The sequence below is a fragment of the Carcharhinus amblyrhynchos genome, chromosome 12 (assembly GCF_965287045.1).
Source record: "Carcharhinus amblyrhynchos chromosome 12, sCarAmb.v2.hapA, whole genome shotgun sequence".
Lineage (NCBI taxonomy): Eukaryota > Metazoa > Chordata > Chondrichthyes > Carcharhiniformes > Carcharhinidae > Carcharhinus > Carcharhinus amblyrhynchos.
In genome coordinates, this window is record NC_137335.1 from 76,405,084 (window position 1) to 76,422,318 (window position 17,235).

The window sequence follows — 17,235 nt, forward strand, 5'->3', positions numbered from 1 at the left end:
TTCGCCCAACTCTGACCTTCTGTACATCCTACTAGTGGCTGCCTCAAACTCTGCAATTTACTCCTTAACCGCTTCCCTCTGAATCTTCCTTTATTTCTACCATTTTGACCAAGCTTTTTAAAATCACCTCTCTTTTTACATTCTCCATCTCAGCATTCATTTGTCATTTTATGATTTGATTTATTATTGTCAAATGTATCATCATAGCGAAAAGTATTGTTTCTTGCGCGCTATATAGACAAAACAAAGAAAATGGGAGAGTGCAGAATGTATTGTTACAATTATAGCTAGGGTGGAGAGAAAGATCAACTTAATGCAAGGTAAGTCCATTCAAAAGTCTGACAGCAGCAGGGAAGAAGCTGTTCTTGAGTCAGTCGGTACATGACCTCAGACTTTTGTATCTTTTTCCCAAAGGAAGAAAGTGGAAGAGAGAATGCTGGTGTGCGTGAGGTCCTTAATTATGCTGGCTGCTTTGTCTAGGCAGCGGTAAGTGTGGACAGAGTCAATGGATGGGAGATTGGTTCACATAATGGACTAGGCTACATTCACCACCTTTTATGGATCCTTGCAGTCTTGGGCAGAGCAGGAGCCATGCCAAGTTGTGATACAGCCAGAAAGAATGTTTTCTATGGTGCATCTGTAAAATTTGGAGAGAGTCATAACTGACATGCCAAATTTCCTTAGTCTTCCAAGAAAGTAGAGGCATTCTCTCTGCAAAGTAGAGCACCTTATGTTAAGGTCCAGAAGGAAAAGCTATTTCCTAGGCTGGGGGATCAATGGCAAGGGTTTACCAGTTTGAAATAGTTGCAACGAGAATGAGAAAGAGGTAGGACAAAATTCTTCAGAGTTGAAAGATGAGACCTGGAATACAGTTGAGGTAGAACCACTACATATTTTAAGGGAGGTGTGGTTAAATACCAAAAGGTGGAGCAAAATATGAAGTGTGCAGGACACAGTCATTATTTTGGAATTGATCTAATAAGGAGCTAGCACAGGGAGTAGACCAAATTACCTCCTCCTGTGTTATAAAACTTTTATGGCTTATTGTAAAGGCACAAAATAATTTCTTTAGTGGGAAGTACTTTTTTACTCTCCAAATAAACTTATTGACATTGGAACCTTTGTGCCTTGATTGCTATTACATGCTGAGTTTCTGAAACATGTTTAATCCATCAAGATTACCCATTTCCATGTTCAGAATTTCTACTTACCCATTTTACCAAAATCATGACTGAAGTATTTATCAATAGCCTAGTTAGCTTCAGCTTACCCTACATGTTTCCAACATAGCATTTTGGATACAGGCTATACACTAGATACACTGATGACATTTTTTTTCCTTTAGACTCATGGCCAACAATCATTAACGACTATATGACAATAACAAGTTCCATCCCACCATCAGACTCACCATAGACAACTCTCCAGAGTCGGTTGCATTCTTGGACACACGCATCTCCATCAAGGAAGGTCACCTCAGCTCTTCACTGTCCAACAAGCCCACAGATAAACTCACGATGCTTCACTTCTCCAGCTTCTACCCTAAACACGTTAATGAAGCCATCACCTACGGACAAGCCCTCCATATATACAGGATCTGCTCAGTTGAGGAGGATCGCAACAGACGCCTACAGATGCTGAAAGATGCCCTCATAACAGGTGGATATGGCGCTCGACTCATCGTTCAACAGTTCTGACACACCACAGCGAAAAACTGAAACCTCCTCAGAAGACAAACATAGGACACGGCGGACAGAGTACCTTTTGTCATCCAGTACTTTGCTGCAGCAGAGAAGCTACGACATCTTCTCCGGAGCCTTCAACATGTCATTGATGAAGACGAACATCTCACCAAGACCATCCCCACAGCCCCACTACTGCCTTCAAACAACCGCGCAACCTCAAATAGACCACTGTGCACAGCTAACCACCTATCCTTCAGAGAACAGCGACCACAACACCACACAACCCTGCCACAACAACCTCTGCAAGATGTGCCGGATCATCGACATGGATGCCATCATCTCACATGAGAACACTATCCACCAGGTATATGCTACATACTCTTGTGACTCGGCCAACTTTGTCAACCTGAAACACTGCAGGAAAGGATGTCCTGAGGAATGATACATTGGCTAGACCGTGCAAACGCTATAACAACGGATGAATGGACGCCACTCGACAACCACCGGGCACGAGTGTTCTTTTCCTGTCGGGGAACATTTCAGCAGTTAACGGCATTCAGCCTCTGATCGTCAGGTAAGCGTTCTCCAACGTGGCCTTCAAGACACAACAATGCAGAATCGCTGAGCCGAAACTGATAGCCAAGTTCCGCACAAATGGGGACAGCCTCAACCAGGATCTTGGATTCATGTCACACCATCTGTGCCCCCATGACTTGCCTGGGCTTGCAAAATCTCAGTAACTGTTCTGGCATGAAACAATCCGTGCTTAACCCTCTCTCCACTCACATTGTCTGCACCTGTAAAGACTCGATTATCTGTTAAGATTTAAATTCCAACCATTATCTTGTAATTGAGTTTGTCTTTATATGCCCTGTTTGAGAAACAAACCCTGCATTCACATGAAGGAGCAGCGCTCCGAAAGCTCATGCTACCAAATAAACCTTTTTGGACTTTAATCTGGTATTCCAAGACTACTTACTGTACCTAATTTAAAATAAAGCAGCAAATATTCATCACCCAGTGTTTTGAACCATCAGCTTTTCCTAACATACCAACTTCAAAAATCACATCTCCTCATGGCTTTGATCCTACTTAAACGCCATAATCTCCTTAGACTCTAAACCCACCAGACACTAGTGGATTACAATTTCCATTGATCACACAGATTTCGCTCCGTGATATTCCATCAGAAGTCTATAATAGCTGGAGAGATTTGGAAGGAAGAGAACTTTCCCCCAGTAATGAGACAATTGCAACTTTCTAAAAAGGGAGGGTTCTCATGCTGTGGAAAAAGTTGAGATATTGAGGCAGCATCGTGGCACAGTGGAAAAGATGTTCTCCCAATGTCTATGTGGGTATCCTTCAGGCACTCCTGTTTCCTCCCTTGGTTCTAAGACATGCAGGTCAGATGGATTGGCCATGGCAAATGTGCAGGGTTACTGGGAGAGGGTGGACGGGAGGACCTAGGTGGAATGTTCTTGCAGAGGGTCAGTGTAGCTTCATTGAACCAAATGGCCTCTTTCTGCACTGTAGGGATTCTGTAGTTCTGTGTCTTTATGCCAGAGCTCAAATATTCACTGACTAAAACATACTACACTGAAGTAGGACATTTGGTTCTGGGTCGGCTGTTTGAAAGAGCTATCTAATTATTCCCACTCCTCGACTCTTTCCCTCTAATTCCGCATTTTTCTTTTCAACATCTTTTTGAAAGATACTGCTCATAAAAAAAATTTCACTGGTTCTTTTGCCAACTATTTCAAATTTGTCTCTTCTGGTTACTGACCTTCTTGGCAGTGAAAACAATTCCTCCTCATTTACTCTCAATTTTCAACATCTTTACACATTTAATCTTCCTCAAGCTTTCTTTGCTTTGGGAACAATTCCAACTTCTCCTCATAACTGAAGTCCTTCATTCCTGATTGCATTCTAGTAAATCTCCTATGCTCTCTCTGCCCTCAACATCCTTCCTGTGCAAGGTGTCCAGAAACAATGCCAGTGCACCAGTTGAAGCCAACCTGTGCTTTACAAAGGGGTTTGAATACCTTTCTTGCTATTGTACTATGCTCAATTTAAATCCATGGCCCCTAATATTCTATTTTAAAGTTATACTTTCAACGTATGCAACTACTTTCAATTATTACTTTATGCAAATCCCCAAAATCGCTCTTAAAATTATACTATTTGATTTATATTAGCGTTCATTTTTCCTTTCAAAATTTATCACTTCACCCTTTTGTGCATTAATTTGCCATTAGTTTTCTCATTCCCCTGTTCTATGTCCTCCTGAAGTCTGCTACTGCTACTCTCTTGACTACAACGTGTGTGTTTTGGATGATGTGTCCTCAATTCCAACCTTAAAATCTTTACTTCAACTTCAAAGCTGCTCAGTAGTTATATTATTTATTGGAATCTGAATCACATGTTTTAACTTTTCTCACACCTGCAGCTAGTGAGGCATTCCTCCCCGAAAGCACGTTGGGACATTTTGAAAGGTTCTGTATTTATCCTGAGAGAATAATGAAGACAATATAGTTCCAATCAGATTTCCACCCATCAAAGCACAAATATTTCTAATCAAGGTCAAAATATTCAATGTGACTGCAATTCTGGTACATTATTCCTCCTCTTTGCAATCCATCTGCAGTCTTTGCTATAGCTGACCACACAATGACACCTTCTCCATTCAGGCAAGTGGGATTGCTTAGCTTGGTTTCGCTCTGATCTACCTATGCCATAGCCAGAAAACTCTTCCAGCCTCCACACTATTACACTGAGCCCCTCAAGGATATTTCATGGTTCACCATCCCCACTTCTCATCTACATGCAGCACCTCTCAAATCATTCAAAAACATGTAAACTGACAATACCCCACTCTATTTCATCATTATCTCTTGATTGCTCCACAATCTCAGCATTGTCAAACTGTGGGCAGGATTTTCCACACAACCTGCTGCACATTGTGTGGAATCCTGCCATTAGCCAGTGGTAGGATCTTCCACCCCCTGCCACTGTGAAAGACATGGTGGGGGTGCCGTCAGTGGAACTAAACAATCCTGCCGGAGTGAAAGCCAAAATGTTCCAGCCGATGTCTAAAAGCCAGCTTCAAATGAGCCAATATTTCCTCCAACTTAATAATCACTAAGATAGAAACCATTGTCTTTTGTCCCCTGCCACTTGTGGTTTCCCAGGCACCAATTTTCAGTTTCACCCACCCTAGTCACCAGCTTAAGTTGAATCAATCCATTCACAATCAGTGCCCCATTTGACCCTTAATCGAGTTCATATGCTCTGCATCACAAAAATGTCCAACATTCACACCCATAATTACACTTGTCCCTACACACATCCCCCCATGTCAATCCATCAGATGCTGAAACCCTCATTCACACTTTTTGTAAAAATCACCAAGCGTGAAAATTTTCTAGCCAGCCTCTCATCATTGATTCTCAAACACAAGTGCATCAAAAACTCTGTCCATATCCTATTTTGTACAAACTACCAGGCACCATCTCATTTCTTGATCCAACAGCTACCTCAATTTTGAGGTTTTTATACTAGTGTTCAAATGCATCCACAACCCATTTATTCCATTTCTCAAACTTTACTTCAGAGACTTTATCTTTGTCCCATTGTTGCCAGCTGTGCCATCAGCCATCTTGGTTCTGAACTCTGGAATTCCCATCTCCTTAACCACCACTTTGACCAAGCTTTTGTTTACCGCTTCTAAAGTCTTATTTCTTAGTTTGTGGTTTTAATATATTAAGTTTACTTAGGCTTGGTTCTTCCAATTCCATGCGAGGCAATGGACAGCAAGACACCAAACTGCAGTCCATCTATTCCAGCCCAGGTAGTGTCCAGCTGTTGAGAGGTTCTTTAGCCCGTCCCATCATGTTCTGTATAAACACAAGGTGCTGTGGTTGTGGAGGCTTGTGTGCAATATAAAAACTTGCATAGATGATTTCAGTTAAATGGTCTATTTCCATGCACCCATTATTTGTATATTTCAAGTTCTGTATTTGTGACCCCAGTATTTCAACTCAGTCTGCAGTTACACGAAAACATTGTATAAAACGTTAATTACAAAACAGCTACTATATATAAACTTAAACTAGGAGCAAGAGGAAGCCATTTGACAGCTCAAGCCTGCTCTGTCATTCAATAAGATCATGGCTGATCAGATTATGGCCTCAACTCTACATTCCCTACCACAGTAACCTTGTTAGTCAAGAATCTATCCATCTCTGCCATAAAATATTAAATGATCCTACTTCCACTGCTGTCTGGGGAAAAGAGTTCCAAAGGCTCACAACTCAAAAAAACCTTCCTCGTCGCCATCTTAAATGGAAGACCCCTTTTTTTTAAGCCATGTCCCCATGTTCTTGTCTCTTCCATAAGGAAATTTCAGAAAACTATTTCAAGTCCATTATTTTTGCTGAACATAAGACAACTAATTGGTACAATACGACATTACAACAGTGGCAAATAAAACCTCTTCCAATAACCAACATGAGCAAGCAACATGAAGATTTGATCCTAAACAACCATTCCATTAAGCTGTACAGTCTAAACATTTTGCATAAGGGAGCTTGATAACCTATTCAAAAGGCTTATTGAAGTGTCAGTGTTAGATTTACAGTAACAGACATAGTTGCGGTCAAGTTCAATTTCCACTTTTTGTTTGTTAACGGTACCAGCTGCTCATACATAAAGAAATTATCCATACCAAACTTTTCTCTTTTCTAACAAATCACATCACAAAAACAGTGGGGCTTGCTCTGACTGACTGCCACCACAATGGGTATTTTTATTTGGCTAATGAATTGATTTAGAAAGTGGACCAGATAACAACCTTCTATTTAACAGATTCACAAATACACATGAAACCCAAATATTCTATTTTTTTTGAATAACTTGAGACACATACCAGCAAATTCATTACAAAACTGTTATTCTATATCCAGGTTCAACAATGGCAAACCATAACAAAATTGCAAATGTCAGGTTTTCCCTTTAGTGATATAAACATTGGAGCTCTATGAACAGCACAACTTTCAGTTCATTAGCCTTTCTATGAGTGGTAATGTCAAAGCACACCTCATGATCAAATGTACAGAGGCACATTAAAAATCCAAATGTATTAAAAGCTCAGAGATAATGTAAGTGTTAAAATCCAAATGTATTAAAAGCTCAGAGATAATGTAAGTGTTAAAATCCAAACTCAGACATGGATGCTCTGATACAATAAACAAGGATACCTTTGTTAGTGCAACATAATAAGTTATAAAGTTTGTTGTCAGCATCTCACCTCCAATTATTTTAAGTAGTGCACTTCCCTGCCACAATATGAGAACACTAGATAAGTTCTTGCAAAATTCAAGAAAGCATGGCAAAGCAAAGACATTAGGCAAATTGAGAGGCTGATCCTGAAATAAAATGTTTTAAGGTAACAGAACAGTGATACAAAATATACTTGCATGTCCATTTGTAATAATAGATTAGACAACAGTGAAAACATCTATTACATACTGAAACTCAGACTTGGTGCATTTCAAATGCACCAAAAAAATCCTATATCATATTAATCTAAGTAAAATCTACTGCATAATAATGTTGGCATTTATTTACAGTACCAGTCACATCTAGAGCTGATGTTATTAAAATGACTTGCATTTATTAATGGTTAATTTCCATCATAAATTTGTCACACGACCATTAAGTTTTACCTTCCAATGCCAATGTAAAACCATTAGATTCAAAATGTGTTGCCTTGATAACACTCCCTGGATCAAAGGCAAGTGTTTCATTAAGTAGAGCCACTGGCTTGTTGCCAAAACATCAGGTTTGCTTTTCTTCCATTCCAGGCTCTACCCTACTATTACGTGTTACTGGACATCCTGCTGTATTCCCACTACCTTTGCTGTCTAATTCCAAACATCACAACCGCATCTCAAAGTGTTTCCCCACTTAAACCAATGCAAATCACCTCCACTCCTCCAGCACTTCTGCTTCCTGCCCATCCCCAACACAGTCTCTCTACTGTTGCTCTGGGCCCCTTAACTGTGACTTATCCAGCTCTACTCCGCCTATGTTATTGAATTTCAACCTGTCGCTTACTGTTCTGCCACTGAATGAATTGGCACCTCTAGCAGTGATTGACCTGCCCTCAGGGCCAGGACTACTGAATGTGGCACTTCTTGGAATTTGTTCCCATATGGACTGTTTTTTGGGAACAGTAAAAAGTCAGAAGCTGGTTTTGGAAACTGGAGCAGGAGATCTCAGTTTGCTACCTTCTTTTGGACATTGTGCTTTGAAAGAAAAAAAATTGAAGGGACTAATGAATAATTGCATTGTCCAGAATTCTGAGAAATTTGCCCCTTTTACTATCCCTGCTAGTACAACAGGAAGGCTTTTGGACTTCATGTGGCAGCAGATTATCCTGGTTTTTCAGAACCAGGTCTAGCATAGCTACCAAGAACAATTCCTCCACTCTAAATTTTGAAGGGAAGCAGCAATTCCAAAGTACTTGTCTTTCAGTCTTGTTCATATCCTTCCTATATATTTAGCCAAGCAATGATGCTGTTTGATTTAAATACTAGTATGTGATCGAAAAACAGCACTTTTTTTGCTCAAGAGCTGCATGCTTTTCAAAGCACAGTAAACATGTTGGAGCATTTTGCCACGTTCCATGTCTGATTTAAGCAAGCATATGCAGAAAACTTAGGTAATGTGGCCAAAGTAGTAGGTTTGAAGAAGATTTTAAAGATGAGTCAATATGCTGATTGTGAAAAGGCAATTAGCATATTGCCAGTAAAGAACAGCATTTTATGCATGATAGGATGTGCAGAACTGAATTTTGGACGTTGTTTCTTGAGTTTGAGACACCAAGGAGGTACATCAAGAAAGGCAGCAACAAATACTGTAGCATGGATAAGGAAAACATGACAGAAGTGAAAAGTCGTCTTGTTGATTAACTGTGTATGGGATTTAATGTAGGGCATAGAAGAGAGCCTGACATCAAGATTATGCAATGTCAAATTGAGCCCATGCTGTGAACTAGAAGGTGAAAGGAATGGGTGACAAAACTGAAGAGTTTAACCCAAGTACAAACAGGACGGCTTTGGTTTTGCCAACCCCAAGCTGCAGAAAGTCCTTTCTCGTTCATGAGCAAGTGAGAAAAAATATAGTTCAACAGCATATCAACTTGGAAGAAACACAGGAGGATAAAAAGAATACAGAATGTACTCCAGGTGGGAGATTTCACTCAAGTGTGGCTTGGTAGTATGTCTACTGACCAGAATCCTGAAGATCATAACTGCTAGACTGGCAGTGGGTGGCAAAAACATCAATTTGAGAAAGAAACCTACAGTTCTCACTAACTTAATCAGCCTAAATGCACTGTCTTTGAGGGTACTGGTTGCCCTGGCCACCCCCACATAGGATGTAGAAACAAAGTCCTGTCTTCACACTGAGGACATCCTTCATCCAGTGTCACTACCGCTAGGTTAAATAGTGTAGATTCAGAACAGATCCAGCACCTCAAAACTAAGCATCCATGAGACACGAGCAGCAACAGTTAAGCAATTCCACAACTAGTAGATCAAATCAAAGCTGTGCAATCCTACCACATCCAGTTGTGAATGGTGGTAAACAAGCAACACATGGCAGAAAGCAGCCCATACCCTAATATTGTTGTAAAGTGACAGACGTTGGATATTATCATGTGACAATTACTCACCAGCACTCAGTCTGGGTTTTGCAGGGACCACTTGGTTCCAAATCTCATTCTGGCAGTCCATGAGAGCCTTGGACCAAATATGGATAAAATAGCTGGATTTCAGAAGTGGTGAGAGTCACTTCCCTTGACCCTTTTTAGCTCAATGTGGCATTAAGAGCCCAACTAAAATTGAAGTTAAATGAGAATCAAAAGAAAAGCTCTTTATTAGTTAGACCTAAAGAACAAAGAAAATTACAGCACAGGAACAGGCCCTTCAGCCTTCCAAGTCTGCACCGACCACGTTACCCAACTTAACTAAAACCTCCTACCCTTCTGGGGATCACATCCCTCCATTCCCATCCTGTTCAGGGTATCTGTCAAGATGCCCCTTAGAAGTCACGATCGTGTCTGCTTCCACTAGCTCCCCCGGCAACGAGTTCCAGGCACCCGCCATCCTCCATGTAAAAAATCTGCCTCATACATCTCCTAAAGAACAAGTGACAACGTTGAAGGCTAGTCATCTCATATCCAGGGCATAGCTTCAGGAGTTTCTCAGAGTTTTGTGCTAGAACCATACATCCTTAACTGCTTCATCAAAGACTCTCGCACACTGGTCAGAAATGGAAAAATTCAATAATTGAATAATATTCAAGTCCATTTGCAATTCCACAAATAATGAACTATTCCATATCCACATGCAGCAAGATGTGGACAACATACAGGCTGTGTTGATATGTGCAGCTGGCATTTGCTTGTACAGATGCCATGCAATGGCCACCTTCAACAGAAAGTTCAACTACCTCCCTTGACATTTCAAGGCATCACCATGTTAACTTCCCATCAACATCCTATGTCAGCATCCATGACAAAGTAACCTACTTGATCAACATCACATTTACTATCTTGAACATTCGCTCCCTCTGCTATCGGTGCAACACGTCTGCAGTGTGCACCATCTACAAGATGCACAAGATACCATGGCTTCTTCAACAGTACCTCTCAAATGTTTGTATGCAAATCTTTATTTTTTTGCTATCTAGAAGGATAATGGCAGCAGATGCATGGGGGTACCACCACATCCAAGTCATACCATCTTGACATAACATGCACTGACTGCTCTTCCTTAATCACCGCTGGGTCAAAAGCATGAGGCTCCCCACCTTCACTGTGGATCCTTCACCATATTCACTGCAGTAGATCACCACCACCTCCTTGAATGCAATTAGAGATGGACAATAATTGCTGGCCTTGCCTGCAACACTCACATCCATCATTAACAAGTGCTCCTCTCATGTTCCCTGTTCATGTATTACAGTGCAGTATGGATTAGAAATATGTTCAGCACTGAAACAGAATTGAGGGCACCTGAGGTGACACGAGGACATTGGAGATGACGACATTTCAGGAGGCGTCATAGCTACACCTAGATAAGTAAAAAAGGAACCAAGTGAGGACACTTGCACGAAGGATCCAGAATCAGACACTCTGGAGGAACATGTTATAGTCAATCTTGTCAAATTAGAGATTCAGAGCCTTAATAGTACTATAATCATAGTCACCTCTATCATTATTAGTGACTTGATCGAGCATGTAGAAAAACTAAAGAAGCAGTGAATAAGATGATATTTGGTTATGGCATGTTTCAATAACTCAGACGGAAAGTTGAAGATGGGTGGCAGTTGAAGAGCATAAGGGTCTTTATAAGTATATATAAAGGGCATTGGAACAGTGTTAGAAGGAAACTGTACTTCAGAAAGGAAGCAGTAACTTAGTAGCTATGAGTGGAGTCAAGGAGATCAAATGAGCATAAAATGGAGTTTCACATGAAATAGGATTTGTTACAGCTGGGACAGAAAGGAACAGAAAACAAAAGGGTTCTGAGGAATGTGGAGGAAAAGAGAGATCTTGGGATTCATATCCACAGATCTTTGAAGGTTGCCACTCAAGCGGATAGAGCCATGAAGGAGGTTTATAGTGTGTTCGTGTTTATTAACAGGGGGTTTGAGTTTAAGAGCCATGGGGTTATGCTGCAACTATACCAGACCTTGGTGAGGCCACATTTGAAATATTGTGTGCAGTTCTGGTCACCTCACTATAAGGAGGATGTGGAAGCATTGGAGAGAGTGCAGAGGAGATTTACCAGGATGCTGTCTGGTTTGGAGGGTAGGTCATATGAGGAAAGGTTGAGGGAGCTGGGGCTTTTCTCTTTAGAGCGGGAGGAGGATGAGAGGCGACTTAGAGGTTTATAAGATGATGAGGGGGATAGATAGAGTGGATGTGCAGAGACTATTTCCTCAGGTGGATGGAGCTGTTACTAGGGGGCATAACTATAATTTAACTATACGTTAAGGACATATCTCATGGTGGGAGATAGAGGGATATCCAAGGTAGATTCTTTACTCAGAGTGGTTGGCATGTGGAATGCACTACCTGCTATGATAGTGGAATCGGACACTTGAGGGACTTTCAAACGGTTATTGGACAGGCACATGGAGCATTCCAGAATGATAAGGACTGGGATAGCTTGATCTTGGGTTTGGACATAGCTCAGCACAACATTGAGGGCCGAAGGGCCTGTACTGTTTTATGTTCTAAAATGTTGCGGCACTGGAACAGGGGCAGGCATTGCATCAACCTATGCACATGGTTAAAGTGAAAAGGTCTCTGTATTGTAACTTTTGGTTATGCTGTGGAAGAAACTGATAACCTCACCAAATGCTAAAAAAATCAAATCTATTGTCAACTGGAAACAGCACCACACATTTCCTCTATAAAAACAACAACAGTCTCTCCCTAGACTTTCATTTCCTTTTAACATGTGCTGGTGCACAAAGGATAACAGTGGAACAGTATATCCAGTAAAGTATCGCCAGCAATTTGAAAAGCTAACCTAATAATTCAATATAAATTTAGTGCAGTGTATTTGACAATTTAAAAAAATCACAAACATAAATATCTGGAAAATTACGATTGTGAAAATACTTACTTGCTACCGAGAAGTTATTTAAAGGGTATGGTAGATCTGCATCTTGAGGCTTTTCCTTATATCCTATGAATGATCCATCTGTCTTCAATAGAAAGTACCTTGGTCTCCAGTTTTTGATATATTCCCCTACCAGGGAAAAAAAGTAAGAGATACTAAGCAACTTTTCTGTAAAAACAAACCTACTTCAAGTACAGCAAATCTGAAAAATTTCAGAAATTAATTTTATAATAGTACAAACAGAGGCCAGCCATTGACCCTCTGCCAACCAATAGAGCTGTTAAGCCTAATCCTATTTTCCAACTCTTAAGTCTGTCACATTGTAAGTTACAGCAATGAGTGCATATTCAAGTACTTCTTAAACAGATTTTCCGCCTCTATCACTTTTTCTAAGCAACAGGTTCCAGCATTAGTACCGCCACCCAGATGAAAGAAAAAAGTCACTTCTATTCCCCTCCAATCTATCTGCCTTTAAACCTATGCCTCTGCTAATTGACCTCTCTTCCAAGGGCAAGGGTTCATAGAATCATAATCATAGAATCCCTACAGCACAGAGATGGGCCATTCAGCCCATTGAGTCTGCACCGACCACAAATCTTACCCAGGAACTACCCCCATATCCCTAAATATTTACCCACTAATCCCTCTAAGCTGCATATCTCAGGACACTAAGGTTGATGGACAATCAACCTAATCCACACATCTCTGGGCTGTGGGAGAAAACCAGAGCACCTGGAGGAAACCCATGCAGACATGAGAAGAATGTGCAAACTCCACATAGCCAATGACCTGAGCTGGGAATCGAACCAGGTCCCTGGAGCTGTGAAGCAGCTGTGCTAACATGCCACCAAGGTTATTCCACGATCTGGGCCCCTCATCTTTTTTGCCAAACATTTCTCCAATTTTCAACAAAGTAGGCTTATACAACACACATTCCAAGCAATATAAAGAGATAACTGTTTCTTCGATTCCCTATTTTAAAGAGATAAATGCTATATTACTGATGACAGCTCAATTCCCAATGTGTTCTGGCTGATCTCAGCCAGTGGAAGCCTCAACTTGTCTGCACTTGCAGAAACATAACCAAATAACACTACCTCAAATGAGTGTCCCTCTGCAGACAGAGAAACCTAGGAAATAGTAGGACCAGGCCATTTGGCCCTTCAAGCCTGCTCCGAACGTTATTTTGATCAAGGCTGATCATCATATTCAATATCTTGATCTATCCTTCCTTCCCCCCCATATCCCTTTAGTCCCAAGAGTTATATCTAATTTCTTCTTGAAATATTGATGTACACAAGATTATGAAGGACATAGACAAAGTGGATAAGGAGTCTTAGTTGACCCTTCCCCTTGGTTGAAGGGTCAGTTACAAAGTTCAAGGTGGTGAAGAGTTGGGGGGCGGGGGGGGTGCAGTTTGCAATGCACTGCCTGGGAGGGTGATAGAGGCTGGTCACCACACATCCATTAAAAAGCACCTGGATGAGCACTTGGCACATCATAACATTCAAGGCTATGGGCCAAGTGCTGGTGGGTAGGAGTACTGTGTTTCTTGCATGGTGGTGCAGACTCGATGGCCAAAGGGCCTCTTCTGCACTGTACGATTCTGTGAATCACACAATGTTTTGGCCTCAAACACTTTCAGTCACTCCTCATGGCTGACCTGCCATCCCAAGAATCAGCCTGATAAACCTTCACTGCAATCCCTCCATAGCAAGGACATCCTTTCTCAGTTAAGGACACCAAATCTGCACACAATATTCCAGGTGTGGTTTCACCAACATCCGTACCATTGCAGTAAAACATCCCTATTCTTATGCTCAAACCCTTTCACAATGAAGGCCAACAAATCATTTCCCTTCTTTCTTGCCTGCTGTATTGCACGCTTACTTTCAGCAACTGATGCACAAGGACTTCAAGGTCTCACCGAGTATCCACATCTCTCAATTTACACCCATTTCAGAAATAATCTGTCTTCCTATTATTGCTAACAAAGTGGATAATCTCACATTATCCACATTATACTGTATCTGCCATGCAGATGCCCACACAGTGTCCAAATCACGCTGACACATCTCTGCATCCTCCTCACAGCTCACCCTCCCACCCATCTTTTTATCTGTAAATTTGGAGATCATACATTTAGTTCCCTCTTCCATATCACTAATATAATATATAATGTGAACAAGCACAGATCCTTGCAGTATGCCAATAGCCACTACCTGCCAATCAGTAAAAGACCCATTTACGTCAACACTTTGCTTCCTATCTTCTAACCAGCTTTCTATCCATCTCAAGACACAACCCACAATCCCATTTGCTTTAAAAGACAAAGATAGAACTGAGCTTGGTGGTCATGTTTCCTTCCTCCTATAACATACTTATTTGTTGGCTTTCTAAATTCACAGGTGAACAGTAAAAACTACAAAAAGCGGAAAAAATTGAAGATAGCAGATAGTTCAAGCTCAGTTTGTGTTTATAAATTAGATAATTTAGAAAGCAATCTAGTTCAAAACCAGTAAATCAGGAAAACAAAGTGCTGGAAAACCTCAGCAGGTCTGGCAGTATCTGTGGAGAGAGAAACAGTTAACATCGAGTCCCAACAACTCTTCCAGGATTTTGCTTTTATCTCAGATCTTCAGTATCTGCAGTCTTTTGCATTTATTTAGATTCTACACCAGTGTGGTCAACCAAACTACGGCAGCATCATTTTGGGTGGAAAATGCCTCAGTGCACAATACAGATAATTGCACCTAACAACTCTATGAATTGGCGCAAAATTTATCAGTTGGATTAAATTTTCTGACACTGCATATCTTTGAGCAGTTTGAGTTTTGTTCAACATTTGACTGCTGAGATAGTTGACTCTTACAACTAGGTGCACTTGATCCACATCAGCTCTATCCAGAACACAGGTGGTTGCTGTTTGCCTTTGCCATAACACATCTTGTTGAAACTTCTGGTTATTACTTGGACTTGACAGCATAAAGTGGTCAAATTGAACAGTAGCAGCGAACCTTGTCGCACAATATTGCTAATGTGTCCATTGTGCTGAAATCTTGCATTTTCACCAGTATTATTCAGGTGATCAAAGTAGAGTGCACACACAAACATTCACATATTCAGCTTTTTATTTCTTTCACAGGAAATGGTGTCTCTAGTAAGGCCAGCATCTGTCGCCCATTCTTAATTTCCCTCAAGGAGATGGTGAAAAGCTGCCTTCTTAAACTATTGCTTTCTGTGTGTTATAGGTACACCCACAGTGCTGTTGAAAAGGGAGCCCTGGGATTTTGACCCAACAGCAGTGAAGGAGTAGCAACATAACTCCAAGTCAGGGATGTTTCATGGCTTGGAGGGAACTTACAAGAGGTGGTGCTCCCATACCTCTTGTCCTTCCTGATGCTTAGTTCTTGTGTGCCATGAATATAATTTGCCACTTATCAGCCCAAACTGAATTCTGTTCAGAATTTTACCAGTAAACACAAAAGCATTATGCTTATGCCACACAAGTATCAAGCAAGAGAAAATCTGGCCAATTTCTTTTGACATTAAATGGCATTGCCATTGCTGAATTCCCTACAATCAACGCCTTGAGAGTCACTATTGATGAGAAACTGAATTGGACCAGCCATATAAATACTGCGGTACAAGAATACACTAAGAGATTGGGAATTCTGTGGTGAGAAACTTGCCACCTGATTTCCCCCTCCCACAAAAGACTGTCAACCACATGCAAGGTGCAAGTCAAGATCATGATAGAATACTCTCCACTTACCTGGAAGAATGCAGCTCCAATAATATTCAAGTAACTGGACACCATCCAGGACAAAGCAATCTGGTTGCTTGGCACCCCATCCACACCTTCAATATGCACATTCTCCAGCACAGTGCAAGCAGTGTGTACCATTTTGCAAGATGCAATGCAAAATCTCACCAAGGATCCTCTGACAGCACCTGCCAAACCGATGACCTTTACCACCAGGAAGGACAAGAGGTACGGGAGCACCAACTCTTAAGCTCCCCCCAAGCCATGGAACATCCCTGACTTGGAGTTATACTGCTGTTGGGTCAAAATTCCAGGGCTCCCTTTTCAACAGCACTGTGGGTGTACCAAAAAACACACGGAATGCAAATGTGATTGAGACCAAATATCTAGTAATGGTGCCTGTTCCTCATCATTTAATCAGAAATGTAACATTCCATATCCGGATTCTCAAATTAGCTACATGCAGCCAGTTTATAAAACACGGTTCTTCATGGATGTAGCTTTTGCCTGTGCAGATATAGTTACCTTTCTTAAAAAAAAAATTTTAAAATTGCCATTATGGAATAATGTATTATGAGGGAAAATTGACCTTACACAAGTTTTTTTTTAAAAACAGCCAGACATTTGATCAAGTTGAAAGAATAGAAATGCTACTATCTAGAATTGAACACTTCCTCAACATGACATCACTATGTATTTATTATATTGGAACATTAAAATCATACTCCTTCATACAGTCAGTTAAAAATCAATAAAGATAACAACCAAGTTTTTAACTTTTAGAATGCTCAATACAAGTTCTTGGGCAGAATAAATTTCAATCTACTGATGTACATCGAAGTCACAAGCTCAAAAGTAAGTGAAGATGACAACATACAAGTTCACTTGCATGCAAAACATTGCCATTGTTACTGTTCAAACAACTAACAATAAAAGGTAAAGTCACCATAACCTCAGATGACCACAGGCTGCTCTCCTTTTTCATAGGGGGAGCTGACTAGTGGTGATTTAACCTGAGGATCACCACACCTCATGTTAGGAGCAAGGCTGAGAAGCAGTACTTTCTCAATGATCTCAGGCAGTACAG

At 40.9% G+C, this 17,235-nt stretch overlaps 1 protein-coding gene across 8 annotated transcripts in view; it reads right to left on the reverse strand.

Moving 5' to 3' along the window:
• LOC145351115 (RAC-gamma serine/threonine-protein kinase) overlaps nt 1-17,235 on the reverse strand; it is a 317,330-nt gene that overhangs the window by 166,493 nt on the left and 133,602 nt on the right. For 7 of the 8 annotated variants that reach the window (XM_080200758.1, XM_080200759.1, XM_080200757.1 and 4 more), the window contains one exon: nt 12,386-12,511. The exons of the other annotated variant lie outside the window; for it this stretch is intronic. In XM_080200758.1, coding sequence (XP_080056884.1) covers nt 12,386-12,511 — 126 coding nt within the window. The remainder of the gene's footprint in view (nt 1-12,385; nt 12,512-17,235) is intronic. 8 annotated transcript variants of the gene reach the window in all.